Below are 22,902 nucleotides of genomic sequence, written 5' to 3'. Positions count from 1 at the left end.
GTGTATGTGACACCTTTTTTGTGAAGTTCACAGCAGTGCCCTGTAAGGTACCCCACTACTCTGGTGCAATGGATGGGTGTCCAGTCCATCACTTTGCTGAACCTGCCCACGTTCAAAAGATCTTTTTCCTGCGCATTTTTGACTTGGACGAATTTTTGGACAAAAATGGGGTATAAAGACGGATGACTTAGCGGTCTAGACAATCAGATGGCTGGATGTACAGTTAGACGATTAAAAAAAAAAAAATATGTTGGATGTATTTTTTGAAAATGGACCTTTTCCCATGTCCGACTTTGGGCAACTTAGGCCCAAAACAGACTTAGTCGTTTCTTTTGATTATACCCCTCTAAGTATTTTAATTGGTTTTAAGTGGCATGATAATTGATCACCCCATCAAAAACAGATTAAAAAAAAATTAGGCACGACTAGGCACCCTCCGGGACTGGTACCTGAGTACATGGTGCCTAGCGGCACCTAGTGACGTGGGCATGTTTAGGGATGGCGCTGGATTTCGGCTTCACTAAGTGCCACAAGGAACCTATGTGTCGAAATGTAGGTGTGTAAAACTCTGGACTACATTTCCAGTACCTAAGGTCCTTGCTAGCCATGATTCTGTAAGTGGCACCTTTAATACAAAATGTTTTACATGATGGTTATTCATAATCGTCTCTCTACTAGGGAATGCAATTTGTGTATTTATTGGGTTTGACTGCAGAAGGGCTATATTTTGATAACAACAAACCAGCATAAACATGTGATATTAAGTATAAAGACAGGAAGAGAGATAAAGATGAAACTGAAGAGAGATCTTCAAGGCATCAATTGCTCTACAAATAGGCGCCAACTCTGTAGGTGCACTGGGTTCTTGATCATCCTCACTATTGAGCCAACTTCTTCACTATGTCCAGGAAGGAGTAATTTATGTTGAATTTAGCAACCCCAAACAGTTCTGGAAAACTGAGCCCATGCTTCTACATTGCTTCTGACCTCTATGGTGAGCAACACAAGTTTAAACAGAGAATACTTTAAAGTTTCTCAGCCAGAAGGATATTTTATTAAAATCTCCAAAAAAAGAAAGGAAAGGAAAGAAAACAAACACAGTATGTCAGAAAAAATACCACAAGAAATGAACAAGGTGTCAAAACAGTCAGCTTCTCAGATTGGCAATTGAAATTTCACATCCACCTGAGCTTGTTTTGCTAAAGTTACAATTTCAGAAAGTTTAACAACCTGGAAAAGAAAAGGAAAATATAACTAAATCAGAGAAATGAGCAATTTTATTATTCAGTACAATATGCACAGTTAATATACTAAACTTCTTAAATGTTAACATATTTATTCTCTATCAATCCTCTATAATAAAACCCTAAGCGCGCATGTGCACTTATAATGCCGTGTTCCCTGACAGTGTGATGTGTGCCTCCGTGCCAAATTTGATTTCAAGCGTGTGGGGCGATTTGAGTGGCGGTGGCAGTTTGACTCCTGCGCTGCCGCTACCGGGATGCCTCTTCTCACCCCGGACCAGCAAACGCAGCAGCCGCGGGGCATTTGCTAGGCCGGCCCACTTCGATAATGCGAGGTGGGCCGGCCTAGCAAAAGCCCCGAGGTTGCCCGGGCTAGCGGATGCTGGACAGGGGGACCAGGGAAAGGAGAAGGCCTGCTGCTGGACAGGGGGGATAAGGTAAGAGGTGCTTCTAGACAGGGGGGAGGTAAAAGGAAGGGTGAAGGCCTACTGCTGGACAGGGTGAGCAGAGAAGAGGTGCTGCTGGACAGGGGGGAAGGTAAAATGAAGGGAGGAGGGCTGCTGCTGGATAGGTGGAGCAGGGAAGGGATGCTGCTGGACAGGGGGGGAGGTAAAAGGAAGGGAGAAGGCATACTGCTGGACAAGGGGAGCAGGGAAGAGGTGCTGCTGGGCAGGGGGGAGGTAAAATGAAGGGAGAAGGGCTGCTGCTGGACAGGGGGAGCAGTGAAGGGGTACTGCTGGACAGGGGGAGGTAAAATGAAGGGAGAAGGGCTGCTGCTGGAGAGGGGGAGCAGGCAAGGGGTGGTGGTGGACAGCCGAGGAAAGAGAGACACAAAAAGAAAGACAGACAGACAGACAGCGGCCAAGGAGAGAGAGAAAAAGAAAGACACACACACACATCTATTCTAGCACCTGTTAATGTAACGGGCTTAAAGACTAGTATATTAATATTAATCAGATCTAGTTTTATTTCAATCTAGTTTCATAATAAGTTGGAAAAACTTATTTATTTAAAAATTTATACACCACTTAAACCTATGTGATTTCCCCCCCCAAAAAAATACAAAATATAAAAACAATTAGAATCAAGCTGTCTTAACATCTACATTTCTGTCAAACTGATAATTCTTATTTGTAATGTTATTTGTAAATTTACTTGTAATATTAAACAAAAATCATTTTATCAACAAGATCCATTTTGGAACAGTGACTTATCAATACCTTTTCCTTTACCATTGTGAAAAAAGGGGTAGTAACAGATCCATTGGCTGCTGTTAAGTATTGACTAGAATCATCTCTGACAATTTCACCTCCTACATGTCTTTTTTTTTTTTTTAATAAAAAAATGCTCTAGGTTCATCTTGACCTTTTCGAATGCTGATTATCTGGATGTGCAATTATTGCTTCAGGGGTCTCAAGTTTATATTTTAGTTCCCCCCTACTATCACCCTCCCTCCCACTAGTGTTCCTTCTCTGTTTCTTCCGTTGCTGCCATCAGCCCAGCCCAGCTCCCCCCCCAAACCAGGAGACTGTCCCCCACTGTCAGCATGCCCCCTACAAGAAAAGAGAGCGCTTCCCCTCCCTCTCCGAACAGACACCATCAACCCCTCTCCTGGACCCAGAGAAAGGACACCAGGCCTACCTTGTGTCCCTGGTGGTCTAACGGCACACTGGGGTAAGAGCAATTCCCATTCGCTCCTGCCCATGCTCTTTCAGTTACAAAAATAGCTGCTAAGACTTCCAGCGGCAGTCTCGTGAGGCTACAAAGCTCTTTGGGTAGCTATTTTTGTCACCAAAAGAGCATGGGCAGGAGCGAGTGGGAATCGCTCCTGCCCCAGCGTGCTGCCAGACCACCAGGGAAACAAGATAGGCCCGAGGTCTTTCCTCTGGGTCTGAGAGGAGGTTGGTGGTGTCTGTTCAGGGAGGGAGGGGGAATGCTTCCTTTCCTTGTCAGAGGTGGGGTGCTGACAGTATTTTTTTAACAATTATTAAAAAAACTAAACAAAAAAATAATGTCCAATCATCCAGATTTCTGCTCTCTACCGAGGTTAGTCTGGTTAACTGGCATTCTACTGTATATATCTGAAACTTTAATGAAGACTTTGTTTAAGTCAGCTTAGTCTATAAAAATGTATCCCAAACCCAAAATGATTTAAAATATCCTCAAAATTTAAGGACTATGGAGGGGAGGGGATAATTTTCTAAAGGCCCCTTTTATCAAGCTGTACTAGAGGTTTTTAGCGTAAGTCGGTGCGGTAAATGCTCCTATGCTCATAGAATTCATATGACTGTCAGAACACTAACTTTGCTAGCTCAAGGTAAAAACCTCTAGCGCAGCTTGATAAAAAAAAAAAAAAGGATGGGGGAACTGAGCACCTTCATTCAGGCACCCCAAGAGTGTGAAGTACAAGTCTATTCTATTTTTATTTATTTAAGCATTTATATTCCACTTATAGTCTAAGTGGCTTACATTCAGTACTCAAGCATTTTTACCTATCTGTCACGGCAGGCTCACACTCTATCTAATGTACCTGGGGCAATGGGGAATTAAGTAACTTGCCCGGGGTCACAAGGAGCAGTGTGGCATTTGAACCCACAACCTCAGGGTGCTGAGGCTATGGCTCTAACTACTGCACCACATACTAGGTTTCAATATAGCAAATTAGAGCAACAATTGGCCTGTTTATAAAAGTAGGCATATTTTAGCATTCACCACACTTTAAGTGCAAAGCCTATGGTGCAGTAAGTAAAAAGCCTGTGTAATAAAAGTCAGAGGCATGGCAAGCATCTGTCCTGGAACCAATGGGGTTTAATTTATATGGTAGAATGGCATCTTTCTTATTTATTTATTCAGTGTTTAAGCCCGTTACATTAATGGGTGCTAGAGTAGATGTCTGTCTGTCTGGGTTTTTTTCTTTGTCTCTCTCTCCTTGGACGCTGTCTGTCTGTCATTCTTTCTGTGTCTCTCCCTGGCCCCCTGTCTGTCTGTCTTTCTTTCTGTCTCCCTACCTGCCTGTATTTCTCTGTTGTACCATGCCTGCCTGTCTCTCCGTGGCCCCCTTCCTATGTCCATAGTGTCTCATCCTATGTCCTTAGTGCCCTCAGTGCATCCTATGTCCTTAGTGCTTTTTCCTATGTCCTTAGTGCCCCCAGTGCCTCCTTCCTATGTCCTTAGTGCTCCCTGTGCCATTTTCCTATGTCCTTAGTGTCCCATCCTATGTCCTTAGTGCCCTCAGTGCCTCCTATGTCCTTAGTGCTCTTTCCTATGTCCTTAGTGCCCTCAGTGCCTCCTTCCAAAGTCCTTAGTACCCCTTCCTACATCCTTAGTGCCCCCAGTGTCTCCTTCTCATGTCCTTAGTGCCCCCAGTGCCTCCATCCTGTGTCCTTAGTGCCCCAGTGCATCCTTCCCATGCTTAGTGCCCCCAGTGCCTCCTTCCCGTGTCCTTAGTGCCCTCAGTTCCCCTTCCTATGTCCTTAGTGCCCCCTTCCTATGTCCCCCTCACTGCCTTCCAGACTTTGTACCACCCCCACCCCCCGAAGCCAGCCTGCCTGCCTACATCCCATCCCCCTGTGCAGTAGAACCCTTGAGCAGCATCTTTCCATTTCTACCCCCCCATCCCCCCATATGGTAGAACCCGGCATTTTTCTATCCCTCCCTCCCATCCCCCTGTGTAGTAGAACCGTTGAGCAGCGTGTTTCCATCTCCCCCCCCCCCCGCCACTACCGTTGCTGTGCAGCAGACCCCACTGGCCCTCCCATCCGACCCTCCCAACGCGAGACGACTTACAAACCTCCCGGCTCCAGCAGCGGCTGCAGCACTCTAAACATGCTGCTTCGCGGCCTTCTACTGCCCGTGATTTCCTATGCCGCGTCTCTGTCTCGATGTTATCAGGGATGCGGCAGAGGAAATCAGGGCAGTAGAAGGCCGCGAAGCAGCGTGTTTAGAATACTGTGGATGCTGCTGGAGTCGGGAGGTTTGTGGTCATCTCATGTTGGGAGGGTCGGATGGGAGGGTCAACGGGGGTTCGGGTGTGCCGGGGGGGTGGGCAACAACGACGAACTGCCTTACAGTGAGTGAGGGGGGAATCGAAGCGCGCATGTGCACTCCTGCCATCCAGGGACCTACGGATCATGGATCACAAAGGTAGGAGTGCGCATGCACGCTTAGCGTTTTATTATTATAGATTCATTCATTCAATTTTTTTCTTTTTTAGACTTTTTTGGAGCCCATGGTTTTAACTCGTGAGTTAAAAGCACGGGCTTGCACTGCGGGGAAGAGTGGGAGAGTCGGGGCAGGCAGGAGATCCGGGGCAACAGGAGAGTTGGAGCAGCGGGAGAGTCGGGGCTGCAGGAAACATGCCTTATCTGAAACCGTCCAATGTTTAAAATAGCCTGGAAAATAAATATGTCTTGTGCTTAGCTCATCCTCCAGGCTTGGGACTGCATCTCATCACTACTTACAGTCTTCTCTGGGATGTGTCTGAAAAATCCTTGGGAGCTTTCCTTTTCTTCTTGACTTTCTTTTTCTACAAAATTGGGGGTCTCGGGGTGTTTTTAAATTCAAACTCGTCTTAAAAAACAGGATTTTATTTTTAGAGAGACCTTCCAGTGCTTCTTTCACTGGATATGAAATTCTAAACAAAATTCTGTCGGGGTTGCAGGAGGCGTTTGGGGCAGGCAGATCAGGTCAGCGGGAGAGTCGGGGCAGCAGGAGATCGGGGCTGACAGGGCAGAGAGCAGGGCGGCAGAAGGCAGAGCAGTCGGAAAGGGCTTGAGCGACTGGTCCTCAGCAGTTGCTTGTTTGTGATCGGCCAGCCCAGTCGGTGTTGTAGGGATTTGGTTAGTGAATCGCGTTCCTGCCTACTTTGCATGCCATTGCCCTCATTTGCATGCATGGATCGGAGGATGGTTGGCAGAGAGGTAAGTGAATCGGGCTGGAGGGAAATCAGGGTGCAAAGGGGTTGCAAATCGATTGGTACACAATCGGTTTGCTTTGTTAATCTAGCCCTTAAATATTAAAACTGGATAGTGCATCTAGCATTAATGCCTCATAAGCCTACCATAATAAATTATTTTTGGAAGCTGTATACACATTAATGCTAGCATCAAAGTAACATGTGATGATGTTAATGTAAGTGTAAACAGAATCCATGAATATGCTTTGTGAATGCCCATACTAATGAGTGTTGGGTAAAACAAATGTAATGCTGACTACCCATTAGCACATAAAGACTTTAATGTTGCTATACTTCACACATAAGAGAGAGGAATGAATAAGACTGTTTGCTAATGAATTACTGTTTGGATACCAGCTTTCTTCTTATATGAGATTTCAGTTAAACTGATAGAAGCAAACCATTATTGACTCAAAAGAGCTGCATATAAAATACCTAGCTATCAGGCAATCTTTTTTCTATGTAGCTTACCATTTTTGCAGCTTCATCCAGATCATCACATGCAAGGATTTTGAGGCCACTGTCTGTAATCAATGCTTTGGCATCATCAACTCGGGTACCTTAAGAGATTAAACAAAAAATTTGTCAGAAAAGAAACTGTTTAAGAGTAGGTGCTGAGAGTTATTTTTAATACACTGAGGACTAATGCACCCGAACAAATCATTTTAATAAATAAAAATTCAATCAATAATTTAGAACTTAAACTTCTACTAAGGCAAGTGCTGGTGTCTACAGAGACAAAATGAGGACTTTTCTAATGAGGGGCAGGGCTGGCTTTATCAATTGCAGGGTCCTTTGTGGACTGGGACTTAAGATTTAAAATGATGTGTCATGGATTTAAACAGAAGTTACTATTCTTCTGAGAAGTGTAAAAACAAAGGGTGAAGTGGAGTGAGAGGGAGAAGATTGAGAGCCCAATGTAGGAGTATAGAGTATCAGTGCTGAGAATAATGCTGCCCAATTCGCAATTCGAATCGATTCACTAATTCACTTCGGGTGAATCAATAGTGCTGCCCGATTCGCGATTTGAATCGATTCACCAATTCACTTCAGGTGAATTGATTCAAATCAATTTGTTTTATTTTAAAAATTGAACTTACCAATTTGTCAGCCTCCTTGCTAGAGACCCGTTCGGGCTTTCCCTCTACCACCAGAGTCCTTCCATCTAATGTAACTTCTGGTTTTGCGCAACCGTAAGTTACATCAGAAGCAAGGACTCCGGTGGCAGAGGGAAAGCCCAAACGGACCTCTGCATGCAGATCGGTGGCAGCAAGGCTCTCTCCTTCCCAGCCAGAAGTATTTCTCCTCTCCTCCCCAGTCAGGCAAAGACGGCGATAGTGAATGCGATTCACTACCCTGCCACTACTCCGGCATCTTCTCTCCGTTCGGCTGCCCAAGCGGACACAGGAAGTTTTCACTGAGAGTGGGCCGCAGTGGAGAGAATATGCAAGGAGTAGTGGCAGGAGTGGATCGCTAAATCACTACCGTCACCGGCAACATATTGTAATGTCAAAATAAAGGTAGACGTGGGAAGAGGGGAGATGGACTTGGGAGAGTTATTGGACTGGAGAAGGAGAGATGGGGAGAAGATGGATGGGAGAAATGAACATGGTAGAGTGGGGTAAGATGGATGGTGGAGGGGGGAGAATGGTCTTGGGGGGGATCATGGAGAGATGAGATGGACATGGGGGAGTTGGTGGACTGGAGAGGGAGAGAAGATGGATAGGAGAGATTAACTTGGTGGAGAGGGGATAGACTTGGGGTAGGGAGAGATAAACTTGGGGGAGATCATGGAGAGGGCAGATGAGGGGAGAGACAGAAGAAATAATGGATCTAAAAACAGGAGAGGGAGAGAGATGGTGGACAATGGGATTTAGGGAGGGAAGGAACAGAAAGGGAGAGAAGTTGGACACAAGAGATGATGTGGTGTGGGGGGATAGAGATACTGGATAGGAGGGTAGTTAGAAAGAGAAAGGAAGAGCTGGTGGATCTGGTCCATCACTGCAGCTACAGGAATAGAGACAAAAAAAAAGGAAAGATGCCAGACCTCTGGGGGAGGGAAGGGAAATGGAAGGGGAGGACAGAGATGGAAGATGGATGGTTACCACAGAGAAAGAAGAAAACAACAAATGGGCAAGAGACCCTGGCAAGCAAGTTATCAGAAGAAGTTTGTCGCAGAGCCTGGGACCAATACGATTTAAATAATGACCAGACAACAAAAGGTAGAAAAAAAATTATATTCTGTTTTGTGATTACAATGTGTCAGACTTGGAATTTGTTTCCTGCCAGAGCTGGTATTATACCGCGAACGTGAGCTAGGATTTAACAGAGAGGAAAAGTCTTTTTTGTTTTTTTTTATTTTGTTTACACCACAGCGCCAGCGTGGGTAGGAGAGGGCAAAGGGGGTGAAGAAGCTATAAAATAAACTCACCAGGATGTTTGGAAAAAAACACTTAATTGGGCAGGAAAATCAAATCGAATTGAAAAATCGGTTCAATAGGCTGAATTGAATCGAAATTTTTTTCCTGAATCGGGCAGCACTAGCTGAGAAGCGCTATTAACAAGGGGGAAGGGAAATGGAGATGGAGAGAGGGAAAAGAAACTTTAGTCACCCACCAGTTGCAAAGCTGACTCAGTTAAGAGTGGGGCCTTCTGCACCAGCCCCTGCTGCAAGCCAGCCCTGGTGAGGGACAGTTAAGTTCAGCAGTGTATGTCTCATGGTCAGAAATTATCTGAGCAACTCAATGAATTTGTGAGGAGGGGTATGTCATCCAAGGAATTAGAGAAACAACAAAAAGCTAGGTGCTGTGCTCTCAGAAAATTACACAGTCAGTGGATGGGACTTCTGAGTTGAAAGATTACTGAATCACCTTACATGGAACAAAACTTAACTCATGGAGTTTTCTTTGTGAAACTGAGTGAAAGCATCTACTGAAGAGGTGCTGAGAGAGAATATGCTAGGGAGAGGAAAACTTCACTGGATATCTTACCTGCTGGAAAATGCATTCAAATTTGTAAAAAGGTAAAACTTGGGGGTTAAATAAATAATTTCACTGTCTTTATTTTTATCATATATAATAAAATGCTAGCCGCGCATGCGCACTCTCGCCGCGTGTTCCCTGATCTGTCGTGCTAGGCGAGAGTGCTGTCACAACCCTAGCACTAAGACTCGGCTTGTGCCAGGGAAGGCTCCTCCTAACCCTGGTGTGGCTTTGACCTGGGCTAACCAATATGATGGGTTAGACAGAAAGAAAAAAGAATGTTCTAATTTACCATTTAAAACTCAGGTTACAAAACCCTGGGGAGGTGAGGAATATGGGGAGAACAGCCTACAGCAGAGGGAGGTGCCTCACTCAAAGCAACTGCCTAAGAGTCAGAACACAAGCTTAGGTAATTCACAACAACTGGGCCTAATTAGAGTCCCAGGAAAATCCCAGCAACAGCTACAGGCTGCCCTGCCCCCTCACAGAACAGGGCGTGGTCGCCTCAGTGCTTTAGAGGCAGCACTGTGAAGGAACAAGGCAGTCTACCCTGGGACAGCCCAGGAAGGAGGTTCTAAGGACTGGCTTCCCGAGTCTCAGAAAAGTCAGGACATTGAGATGGTGGATGCAGCCCCTGTTCCTGAGGCCAGCCAGCCAGCCAACCCAGAGCCCATGGAGTTTCTGAATACTACCATGGAACCAGAAGTGTCCTACATGGATGAAAGTTAAGTGAAATAGCTTTACTTTTTGCTGTGGTTGATATTTTTGTTTTGGGACTGTCTGCAAGCACAGACCTGGAAGACAAGTGAGCAGTGCTGTGCCCACGGCTGCATGAGTACCTGATTTCTGGGACAGTAAAGTTTAGTTTGTTTGGCATGTTTTTTCCTTTTTGCCTTTTTGCAATTTGTTTGAAATCGGATTGCACATTATGTAAAGGGGTAGTAGTTGGGGAGAATCCACATAAGATCCTCGGGTGGGATTGTGGGGCCAATTGTGGCAAGCTTATTTAAAAGTGGATTCAGCTACTCCCCTCCCCTACCAACTGCTTGTTAAGTTGGCTGGGGCAGGCCTGTTACAAGCCAGGCCTAGGCAACACGGTTTACAAGTGTTTGGGCAACGTGGTGAAAGACTCTTATAGAATTGAAGAATTTTGATAACCTTATTTTTACCCTGCTGGAACTGTGGGACTGATAGGGCTGGGCTACTAAGGACTATTTGAGCACTTACCTGTTGATACCGGCAAGGAAGGTGAGGGCTTGGTTGTTTTACAGCCCAAATGTTTTCTTTTTTTCATGTTTTGTATTATTCATGAAGTATCTAAACCCCTGACTTAGGAGACAAGGCACTCAATAAATTGAGACTCTTATACATAAGAACTTTATTGTTCCTGATTTGTTTTTTTTTTACTGATTAAAAACCAGCAGGACCTCCAGCTTCTTCTGGAGGCACATGGAGCGCAGGCTATTCTGGGCGCTGACCGGGGCCATCGTGCAAGCCGGCACAGGCGGTGCCACAGTGCGCATGCGCACTTAGTACATCACCACAGCCTCCCTGCTCTCCACCTTGCGCCGCTGCAGTAATGGCCCCACACTCGCGACTCGCCTTCATTCCGGAGCCGGCAAAGAAGAGCTCTCCCCAATCGGAAAAGCTGCCCGGACTCTATGTCATCGAGGCTCTTGCCAGGAGCGGGATCGGACATCCTTCCACTAACGGCAGGGGCCGAGGGGCACTCCTCGCTTACTTTTCACCCCTCTCCAGCTACCGGCTTTCTACCTCGCCCCCCCTCCCTATATCACACCTTCTACGTGACCTCTGCTCCTCCCCCACGCCCTACCTCCCCCCTACCCTTCCCACGTGCTCTCTACCTCCCACTCCCTATCCCCCGGCTCCGCATTGACGGCTCGTGCCAGGCTCCCATGCAAACAGACGCCAGCTCTCCCGTTCTGAGCCTTTTCTTCCACTCCCACTCTGCCCTTCTGACTTCCGCGTTCCCCGCTGCACCCCCCACAAGGAGGACCGAGCGCGGGTGTGGTGGGTGGGGAGTGGTACCACCAGCTTCCGGGCAGGATATTTCAGAGGAAAAGTCCCAAACTGACGACTGTGGGCTAGGGAGAGGAAGAAGGAGGTAGAGAGAGATGCCGGATCTGCAAGGTAGAAGGAAGGGAATAGGTGAAGGGAAGAAAATAGAGAGACTAGACTGGACAGACAGGTGAGGGCTGCAGGGAATGAGAAATCAAGTTTCAAGTATTTACAATGCATCCATCACATAAAGATGTACCATTCAGTGTCCCAGTGCTCCAGAGCAGGGGGGAAAAGGAAGGGAGGCCTACTGCAGGACAGGGTAGGTAAAAGGAAGGGAGAATGGACAGGGGGAGCAGGCAAGGGGTGGTGGTGGACAGCCAAGGAAAAAGAGAGACAGAAAGTGCAAAGGAGAGACAGAGAGAGAAAGAATTAAAGACAGATACACACACATATATTCTAGCACCCGTTAATGTAACGGGCTATAAGACTAGTATATATATAATTTGCCATACTGGGACAGACTGCAGGTCCATCAAACCAAGTATCCTGTTTTCAACAGGATATCAATCCAGGTCACAAGTATCTGCCAACATCCCCAAAAAGTAAAACAGATTTTATGCTGCCTATACTAGAAATAACAGCTTATGGACTTTTCTTTTAGGAAGCTATCCAATCTGTTATTAAACCCTGCTAAGCTAACTGCTTTCACCACATTCTCTGGCAACAAATTCTAGAGTTTAATTACAGATTGAGTGACAAAATATTTTCTCCAGTTTGCTTTAAATTTACTACTTAATTTCTTCATTTCATTTCCCCTAGTCCTAGTATTTTTGGAAAGCATAAACAAGTGATTCACGTCTACCCATTCTACTCCACTCAGCATTTTATAGACCTCTATCATATCTTCCCTATTGCATATTTAGAAAGTTTAGACAATAGTGTAGCTTTTAAAATCTCTGTTAAGGTTTTACGTAAAAAATGTTTTTAAGCTAGCTTAGTATTTTAGGTTGCATTTTAGAGCTTAGCATAACATCACTTTTAGAGCACAGACGGCAGCTGAAGAAAGACTGTTTAGTGTTTAACACTGATTTTGAGTACATTTCCTACCTCCCATAAAGATACGACCAAGAAGAGATGCTGCTAGACACCAAGGAATGGGGCTGCCAATTCCCTCCAGGTGGGTGAGGGAATGTCACTCGACAATATGGAAGTGAAGGGGAGGGATGCCTAAAGACACCAGGTAGTGGGCGGGTTGTGAGGTTGAGCGAGAGATTTGGAGATAGGGGAAAGGGTTGGGTAGAGAACGAGTGTTACTAGGCACCAGGCATTATTTTCAGGTTATTAGATTTGGTGTGGAGGAGGAAGGCCTGCTGGGGCTGATACAAACCTATCGGACACTATTTTGTTTTTAAATGTCACTCTTCCTGTCAGTACCTCAACCAAACACCATCAGGCACTGACAGGAAAGGTGAGACAGTAATTTCCATGCACATTGATTTTAGGATGCTGCACTAATTTTGCTGTGATAATTTTGTGGTAGAGCCATTACTCTACTGCAAGATTTTCTATATCAGCCCAAGAAAGGATGCCATGCTACCCTTCAGAGAACTCTGCCAGATGCCACAAAGGAAAGATGTAGAGCTAGCTGCACCAGCATTTTGAAGCTGGAAAGGCAGGCTTCTCTCCTGTGAATGATAATTTGTGCACTCTTGGAGGTCAGCCACAATTAAACTACAGGAAGTTCCAATGGAAACCCAAGAGCTGAAATGCTATCACTTTCAGTTCTCATTGCTTTGGGTCCACTGAGAAGAAATTGCATATTCTCTTTCCTAGTGATGTGGGCCGAGAAGGCTTTCGTTTATCTGCAGATGCCCTCTGACTCCAGGGCCACCATTTCATTTCTAGCTCCCGCCTGCTTGCTGAGGTAAGCCACCACTGTGCTGCTGTCCGGTATCCACCCAATGTTAATCAAATGGCCTTCATCTCTAGCCAACTGATGGTCCAGAAAGAAACCTGCTGGAAACAGCATCCCTGAGCTACTTGGTCCAGACAGTAGACTCCCCAGTTAAGAAGGCCGGCATCAGTGGTCACTACCAGCCACTCTGGAGAATACATGGAAACCACATTGAGTAAGCACAGATGGCAGTCCCACCAATCCAAACTCCATTGGACTAGGTCCACTAGATGTAGCTAAGTCTCAAACTCCTGCAAAAACAGGGTCCAGTGGGAGAGCAAGGTCAACTAAAGCGGCCTCATAAGGGTCCTCATCTAGGCATTACCTCCAAGGTCACTGTCATGAAGCTGTCAATAATTCCAGACTTGAAAAGCCTCCTGTGTACACAGTCTGCACTTTTAGGACAACTTGTACATCCAATTCTTCAAGAGAAACTCCACTCATTTCCTGGTGAAGAGGATCCCTGGTATTTCAGCTAATGGATCAGGTTTAGAGCATAATTCACAATCCAACTCAAGCATTCAAGCAGGTGACTTTACTCAGCTCAGACTCCCAATCAGCTCTCACTAGCCAACTGTCAAGACAGGGGTGCTTAGGCAGCTGAACTACCATAATCATAATCGCCTTGGAGCCATTATGTGGTGCAATTGCCAACCCAAAGGGGGAGCCCTGAACTGAAAACACCTGTCCAGGAAGCAGAAGCAAAAGAAAAGCTTGTAGCTTGACCTGATGGATGGAATGTGCAGATATAACAGATGTTAAAAACTTGCAAAGCGCACTGTGGTGATCGTGGAATGAAGGGTTTCCACTCCAAAATATAGGACTCGGAGAGAGGCTTTGGTTCCTTCTGGAGTTACAGAAATACTTAAGAGCTGCAAGGTGCACCACTCTTTACACTGTAAGGTCCCTGGAATAGTTCAGTATCTCTATTTTCATTTGTTTGAAGGAAAGGGTCACAACCCACTTGTCATTGTTTCCTACTCTTTTATTTTCTGTAAGAGAAGAGGTTCCAATATAGGTTTTAAGGATTCTAGATAGAGAGAAACCTAAAGGGAAAACCCAAGAGTCATAGCATTCCTGCAATTTACTCAACAGATTTCAGAAGAAACCATGAATGGATTTTTCTCTATTTATTTTTTTTTACTCTTGAACATTACTTTTTTGATGATGCTTGTATTATGGACCATGTTGTACTGCATTTGATGATTTTACTTCAGTATAGTTATTTTTTTTTTCTTATTTGGAACAAAACTTAGCTCATGGAGTTTTCTTTGCGAGACTGAATGAAAGAGCCCACTGGACCTTACTGCATAGTTGTGCCTTTCCCTGATGCTGCAGGGTTTTTCTCAACTCTGCAACCTCTGAGCATAACCATTTCTATACTCAGGGAGTAATCTATCAAAAAGGAATTACACTAAGACAAAATAAAAGATTCGATTATATTACCCATGAGCAGTTTAACCTGGTATTAAATGGTGAGACCTTGGTTAGGACCACGGAGGAACGCGATCTAGGAGTGATCATTAGCGAGGACATGAAAGTTGCCAATCAAGTGGAGAAGGCTTCCTCCAGGGCAAGACAAATGATGGGGTGTATCCGCAGAAGTTTCGTCATCAGGAGACCTGAAGTTATGATGCCGTTGTACAGAGCCATGGTGAGGCCTCACTTAGAGTACTGTGTTCAGTTTTGGAGACCACACTACTGAAAGGACGTGCTGAGGATCGAGTCGGTTCAGCGAACGGCCACCAGGATGATCATGGGGCTCAAGGATCTCACGTATGAAGAAAGACTAAAGAAATTGCGGCTGTACTCACTTGAGGAAAGAAGAGAACGGGGAGATATGATTGAAACGTATAAGTACATCACGGGACGCATCGAGTCAGAAGATGATATCTTCTGGCTCATGGGACCCTCGACCACCAGAGGGCATCCGCTGAAAATCAGGGGAGGGAAGTTTCATGGCGACTCCAGGAAGTACTTCTTCACCGAAAGAGTGGTGGATCATTGGAACAGACTCCCACTCCAGGTGATAAAGGCCAGCAGCGTGATGGATTTTAAGAAAAACTGGGATACTCACATGGGATCTTTAAGGGAGTAAATTCAGGGAGGGGATACTTGGAATGGGCAGACTTGGTGGGCTATAGCCCTTTTCTGCCGCTTTTTTCTATGTTTCTACTGGAATAACATCATTTTCAAGTAAGGTCCAGTATTTTAGTAAATTTGAACCTTGGTATCCATACCACATCATCAGCCCTTCACATCTTAACTGGCACACAACCAAGCTCCCCATTTTTATTCAGCAACTCATTTTTTTTTTGTTATGGCTAAGAACACTAACTGCAGGATTTACATACAACACAAATTTCAATTAGAAAGGAAAGGGTATAAATTGGAATACAATCATAATAAAGAAGAAGGAAGGTACGAATAGGGAATAAAAAAATAAGTATATGACCAGCATAACGAGGTGGAATATTAGAAACAGAAAACAAAAATCAAAACTAGCAGTGATTAGACACAGAATTAATGACAAGCTGACAAAATGTGCTAAAACATAATACAGACTAAAGGAAAAAAAAATGGAAACCAATGATGACATTGAGGAAACTAACTGATTATTATGTAGCAACAGTGCGCTAAACAATTTCATTGGCCATATTTTTAAATGAGAAATTTATGCAAACGTTTGGAAAAGAAATAATTTGAATGAAACAAACAACTTCTTAAATCTACAGAGATAAATATTTCTGATAAAGGAAATCCCCATGCTAATAAAGCACATTTACTTACTGTAACAGGTGTTGTCCAGGGACAGCAGGCAGATATTCTCACACATGGGTGACGTCACCGACGGAGCCCAGGTACAGACCACTTTAAAAGTGCATCGCTACTTTAAGACTTTAGAAAGTTTGCAATAGCCCAAACCGCACATGCGGGAGTGCCTTCCCGCCCGACGTAGGGCACGCGGTCCCTCAGTTAAGATAAGCCAGCTAAGAAGCCAACCCGGGGAGGTGGGTGGGTTGTGAGAATATATGCCTGCTGTCCCTGGATAACACCTGTTACGGTAAGTAACTGTGCTTTATCCCAGGACAAGCAGGCAGCATATTCTCACACATGGGTGACCTCCAAGCTAACAGAAATGGGATGGTGGGAGACTTGGCCTTAAGGAAAATAAATTTTGTAATACAGATTGACCGAAGTGCCCATTTCATCTGGAGAAGGACTCCATACAATAATGAGAAGTGAATGTAAGAACTGAGGACCTGGTGGCAGCTTTACAGATTTCCTCAATGGGAGTAGATCCGAGGAAAGCAACAGAACCTGCCATAGCTCTAATTTTGTAGGCTGTGACACAACTCTCCAGTGCCAGTCCAGTCTGAGCATAACAGAATGAGATGCAGGCAGCCAGCCAGTTGGAAATCGTTCTCTTGGAAACAGGACATCCCAACTTGTTTGGATCAAAAGAGAAGAACAGTTGGGGATATGTTCGATGTGGCTTTGTCCAGTCAATGTAATAGGCCAAAGCCCTTTACATTCCAAAGTATGTAAAGTGGTTTCTCCAGTATGAGAGTGAGGCTTAGGAAAAAACACTGGTAGAACAATTGACTGATTAAGATGAAAGTCAGTGACAACTTTTGGAAGAAACTTTGGATGTGTACATAGAACCACCTTGTCATGATGAAAAACTGTGAAGGATGGATGTGCTACCAAGGCTTGCAATTCACTGACCCTCCTGGCAGAGGTGAGAGCAATAAGGAAGACAACTTTCCAGGTCCCATTAAGGTCCCAGACAACAGGTGGGGGCTTGAGAGGTGGTTTAATATTGAAAAGCCCCTTCATGAATCTGGAGACTAAAGGATGAGCAGTAACAGGTTTTTCCTAGACTGGCATGTGGAAAGCTATAATAATGCCGAGATGGACTCTGACAGATGTAGATTTGAGGCCAGAATCAGATAGATGAAGTAGGTAATCCAATACCAAATCCACTGATAAGGAAGTTGGATCATGATGATGGAGACACTAGGAAGAGAACCTAGTCCACTTTTGTTGATAACATTGCTGAGTGGCTGGTTTCCTGGATGCATTAAGAATTTGTCGAACAGGCTGAGAAAGATGTAAGTGAGATGGATTCAGCCTGCGAGAAACCAAGCTGTCAGGTGTAGCAATTGCAGGTTGGGATACAGAAGAGATTCCTGATTCCAAGTAAGCAGAGTAGGAAATACTGGAAGAGGTATGGGCTCCCTGGAACTGAGTTGAAGTAGAAGGGAAAACCAATGTTGTCTGGGCCACCGTGGAGCAATGAGAATCATGGTGGCTGCTTCTCACTTGAGCTTGAACAGAGTTCTCAATATAAGAGGAATGGGAGGGAATGCATATAGAAAACAGGCCCGTCCAATCCTGGAGAAAGGTATCTGCTTCCAGACAGAGAGGAGAGTAAAGCCTAGAGCAAAACTGGGGCAACTGGTGATTGTGAGCAGCCGCAAGCAATTCCACTTGTGGGATGCCCCATAGAGCAAAGATGGACTGGAGAGTTGGAGAGTTGAGAGTCCATTCGTGAGACTGAAGAATTCTGCTGAGGTACTCTGCTAGGGAATTCTTCTCCCCTTGAATGTAGACAGCCTTTAGGAAAAGGTTGCGAGCGGTTGCCCAAGTCCAGATTTTCTGAGCTTCCTGGCATAACAGGAGAGAGTCCGTGCCTCCTTGCTTGTTTATGTAGTACATTGGTACTTGATTGTTTGTGCGAAGGAGGAGGACTTGAGGGCAGAGAATATGATGAAAGGCCTCGAGGGCATAAAACATTGCTCTGAGTTCCAGGAATTTGATGTGAAATTTCCGTTCCTTGGCAGCCCAAAGACCGTCTGAAGATCATCTATAAGAGCCCCCCCCCTCCGGCATAAGGAGATGCGTCTATCATGATGACCTTGTGATGAGGGGGCAAGTGAAAAAGGAGAACTCTGTATAGATTGGAAGAGGTCATCCACCATCGAAGCGACTGTAGAAGCAAGAGTCCACTGAGGAGTGCGAAGATGTAGCCTTGCCAGTGGTGTCACATGGACAGTGGAAGCCATGTGGCCTAGAAGAACCATCAGTGCCTGGCAGAGATGGTTTGAAGAGGAAGCAGTTGCTGACACAGACAGATGAGAGCCTGAAGACAATCTTGAGGAAGAAATGCTCTCATGAGAGTGGTGTCTAGGATTGCCCCAATGAACTGCAGACGTTGAGTTGGAAGATGTGATTTGGGGAAGCTGACTTCGAATCCTAGAACCTGAAGTAAAGAAATGGTCTGAGATGTTGCTTGGACAATTTCCTGAGAGGATACAGCCTTGATTAACCAGTCATCCAGGTAAAGGAAGACTTGGAGGTCATGTGATTGGAGAGATGTGGCCACTACAATCAGGCACTTCGTGAAGACTCTGGGAGAAGATGCCAGGCTGAAGGGAAGGACCTTGTACTGATAATGACATCGATTGATTTGGAAACAGAGGTACTTCCTGGAAGCTGAATGAATTGGAATATGAGTGTAGGCTTCTTTGAGATCTAGAGAGCATAGCCAGTCGTTCTGATTGAGGAGAGGATAAAGCAGGGTAAGGGACAGCATCCTGAATTTCTCCTCGACAAGAAATTTGTTGACTCTGAGATCCAGGATGGGTCTCAGTCCTCCCGTCTTCTTGGGAACTAAGAAGTAATGGGAGTAGAATCCCTGCTCCTGCTGATTGCGGGGAACTGCTTCGATTGAACCTCCTGCAGAAGAAGGGAGGACTGTGCAGGGTCCAAAACAGACTCTTTGGAGGATTGTCCAGTGGCAGGGTGTGAAAATTGAGAGTGTAACCCTGATGACCCAGAGATCTGAGGACCCAGAGATCTGATGTTATGAGCTCCCAGCGAGCAATGAAGAACTGGAGACGACCTCCGATGGGTTGAGGCAAAGTCTGCAGAATGGTGACTATGGCTATGCTCTGAAGAAACACGTCAAAAAGGCTGCGTAGGCTTTTGGGGGCAGCCTGTTGTTTTTGCTGTCTCTGTCTCCTTAGTTGAGATGGAGCAAGGGTTGCAGGTTTTGCAGCAAACCTTCTCTGATATGAAGAAGCTGGTCTGAAGGGACGAAAAGGTGGAGGCTTCTTTTTGGGCTTTACCAGAGTGTCCCATCTGGTCTCATGAGCAGACAACTTCTGGGTAGCTGTGTCCATGGAGGCACCAAAAAGCTCATTCCCCAGACAAGGTGCATTGGCTAATCTGTCTTGATGGTTGATTTCTAGCTCAGAAACTCGAAGCCAGGCCAGACGTCTAATGGCCACTGACATTGCCGCAGCATGTAAAGTAAGTTCGAAGGTATCGTAGGTGGAACGAATCGTGTACTTGCGGAGCTGGAGCAGGTCAGAAATGAAATGCTGAAACACAGGAAGCTTATGTTCTGGAAGGTATTTCTGGAACATGGAAACTTGTTTGACTAAATGTTTCATGTAGAAAGAGAAGTGAAAATTGCAGTTGCCAGACCGGTTGGCTAACATAGTATTTTGGTAAAGATGTTTACCAAATTGATCCATAGCCTTGCCCTCTCTGACAGGAGGAACAGAGACATACACACTAGCCCCTGAGGATTTCTTTAAGATAGATTCTACCAGGAGAGACTCGTGTGGAAGTTGGGGTTTGTCAAACCCAGGAATAGGTACCACCCTATACAAAAAGTCCAACTTACGAGGAGCCACAGGAACAGCAAGTGGTGTTTCCAAATTTTTGTAAAATCTCTCTCGTAATATATCATGGAGGGGAAGCTTGAGGAGTTCCTTGGGTGGTTGATCATAATCCAAGGCCATCCAGGAACTGTTTAGGTCTTTTAGAGTCAGCCTTCCAAAGGGATGAACAAGGTCTCAAACATCTCCCATAGAAACTTGGAAAAAGAAGACTTTTCAACACTAGAGGAGCCTCTTGAGAAGAGTGACGAAAGGATTCATCATCTGAAGAACCCTCATCTTCAGACAGAATAGGTTCTTGATCAGAATATCCCCATAGGTCAGAATCCTGAGTTGTCCGGGGTCGGTGTCGAGCACTCAGTGTAGAAGGCTCGATATGTTTCAACTTCCGCAGTGCCTTTCTAGACCGCGCTGACGTCGTCTCAGGTGATGGCTTGGCTGAGGACGACCGATGTCGGCAAGTCATCAGAGTCAGCTCCTTAACCAAATGTGGTGGCACTGATGGAAACTCCAGTGCGGGTGCAACCGGTGTCGAGGGTTCAGACCAGACTGACACCAGGGGAGTCGGTGCTGACATGGGCAGAGTTTGAGTTGGCACCAGCATTTGAAACTGTTCACATAATTCCTCTTGTAGCAACTCGTAGATCTGTTGCTTAAGAGTAAGCACTAGTACCGATGGCTTTTTGCTAGTACCTTCGGTGCGGCTCTACGCTCTGGCGATGAAGAGGCTGATGTCGAGGCACTCACCGAGATCGGAGCGGAGCGTTTCTTGGGTCTCCTCGAGGTCGGCAGGACTTGACTCACTGCTGCTATGACCTGAGGACCAGAGGGGGTGGAGGAAGGTTTCTTAGCCAGCTTACCCTCTGATGTGTTTGACACCGAAGATGGTTCCACCGATGTCGATTGGTGCGGTGTTGATTTGGCCGGTGCTACCAACGTCGACAGCAGTGTCGAATCGCCTTCCATTGCGACACCGAAGAGGAGGCAGTGTTGAATAAGGCAGTTCTTGAGAGTCCTCTTCTGCAGGGATGAACAGCGGGAACAGATTTCAGGACGGTGCTTGGGCCCTAAGCACTGGAGACACCAGCGATGTCACAGAGATGGGGCGAGCACAACGTCCACACTTTTTGAAACCCTTCTACGGGTAGGACATTGAAGGGAAGACGGCCTCGGCTAAATTAAAAATCCGAGACCAAGGTGGTCAAACAGGCCCCTTCGGGCTGAACTCATGAAAGGGAGAAAACAAAAATGTTTTTTTTAAAACTAAAAAGAATTTAACAAAGAAAATAAAAACTAAACTGACTAAAAAGTCAGAGATTCACAAGAGCGGGAAGGCAGTAGAGAAAAAAGACGCATTTTCTTAGCTCTGTGGAAACTAAGAAACTGAAGGATCGCGCGCTCTACATTGGACGGGAAGGCACTCACGCATGCGCGATTTGGGCTATCGCAAACTTTCTAAAGTCTTAAAGTGGCGATGCACTTTTAAAGTGGTCCATACCGGGGCTCCGTTAGTGACGTCACCCATATGTGAGAATATGCTGCCTGCTTGTCCTGGGATAAAATGTATTATGTTTATACATCAACATTTTTAATGCATTCAGTAAAGAAATTCAAAACAGAAACTGAAGCTAATTACCGACTAGGAAACATTTAATTGACAGACCATTTTAACAAGTCACATTTGCCAACAATGAAACATACATCTGTGAGATTTATGTTCAAATTTTAAAATATTTGATGAAAACATTCTATTTCAATCAAGAGAGAAAATCACTACCTATATAAACTGACTACTTAACTGACAAATATATACCTAGCAAAGTTTTTACATACATTTACTGGCAAGACACACCTTGTAATCGAACCACAATGGGTATTCTCAGTTCCAAGTCCTTTACAGCCATAATGATACCTTGTGCGATAACATCACAACGCATAATACCGCCAAAAATATTTACCAAGATGGCTTGCACCTGTGCAATGAGACGTGACATTGAAAACAAAGTATTAATTTACCTTAATGAAACATGCATTTTCTTCCCAGCAGTAAAGGGAACAAAAGAGCTTTCATTTTTAACTGTCCCCTCAGGAAACCTAGCACTTTGGCCTTTAAATTTGAATCTGCTAATCATGGTCCCACAAGCCAACGTTGGATGGGCAGGCAGGCAGGCACTGATACAATATGGGCACTGTCTAAAGATTTAAAGTGGTAATGTACTTGGCAGTCTGTACCGGGTTTCTAGTACAGTTCTTATAAATTTGAATTAATATAATGAACTTAAGTATGATTTGGGGTAATTTACAATGAGCCCTAGTAATAATAAACCTGAATGATTTTGCTCCGATATTTTAGTACTAGTACTTTCTTCAGATGTGTTTTGATCAGCCAATCATCTAGTTAGGGAAACATGTGCATCCCCAATTTGCACAAATAGGTCTCCACCATGCTAGACACTTTGGGCTCCTTTTACGAAGGTGCACTAGGGTTTTTAGCGCACGCACAAAATTACCGCGTGGTAGCTGAAAATCTACCGCCTCTTAGTGGCTAGCGCTCTCGGGAATTTAACGCGTGCTATTGCGCGCGTTAAGGCCCTAGCGCACCTTTGTAAAAGGAGCCCTTTATCTGACTTTTTGGACTGTTTCTTACAACCTTTTGTTAAGCAATCTTTTTCTTATTTAAAGGAGACAACAGATTTTCTAAGAAAGATCATGAACATCTCTTTCATTGACTCTTCGGAAGTGTGGATGGTCACGCTGGATGTCCACTCATTATATACCATCATCCCTCAAAAAGAGGCATTGGCGGTAATGTCTAAATTTTTGAATTTGCGCCCTCATCCTATCAGGGTACCTACAGATTTTTTGATTAGCCTAGCTCGATAGGCCATATGCAAAAAAATTTTTTTGCACAATGGCAAATACTATAAATAAACTTCTGGAATGGTGATGGGTACCACTATGGCCCCTTCGGTGGCTAATCATTTTATGTCCGAGTTTGAAAATCAATATATTAAGGAGTTGCCTTTCCAACTACATGTTTTGCAGTGGATGCGCT

The 22,902-nt window shown here is 45.1% G+C and overlaps 1 protein-coding gene across 1 annotated transcript in view; it reads right to left on the bottom strand.

Moving 5' to 3' along the window:
• Window positions 1-292: 292 nt before the first annotated feature.
• SUCLA2 (succinate-CoA ligase ADP-forming subunit beta) overlaps window positions 293-22,902 on the bottom strand; it is a 156,278-nt gene continuing 133,668 nt past the window's right edge. The window contains exons 9-11 of the mRNA XM_033948227.1: window positions 21,700-21,820; window positions 6,670-6,758; window positions 293-1,230 (exon numbers count right to left, since the gene is read on the bottom strand). Of these exons, the coding sequence (XP_033804118.1) occupies window positions 1,156-1,230; window positions 6,670-6,758; window positions 21,700-21,820 (285 nt within the window). The 3' untranslated portion in view covers window positions 293-1,155. The remainder of the gene's footprint in view (window positions 1,231-6,669; window positions 6,759-21,699; window positions 21,821-22,902) is intronic.

This window comes from Geotrypetes seraphini, chromosome 6 (genome assembly GCF_902459505.1).
Source record: "Geotrypetes seraphini chromosome 6, aGeoSer1.1, whole genome shotgun sequence".
In the NCBI taxonomy this organism is placed as follows: Eukaryota; Metazoa; Chordata; class Amphibia; order Gymnophiona; family Dermophiidae; genus Geotrypetes; species Geotrypetes seraphini.
This window is presented reverse-complemented; position numbering and strand designations above follow the sequence as displayed.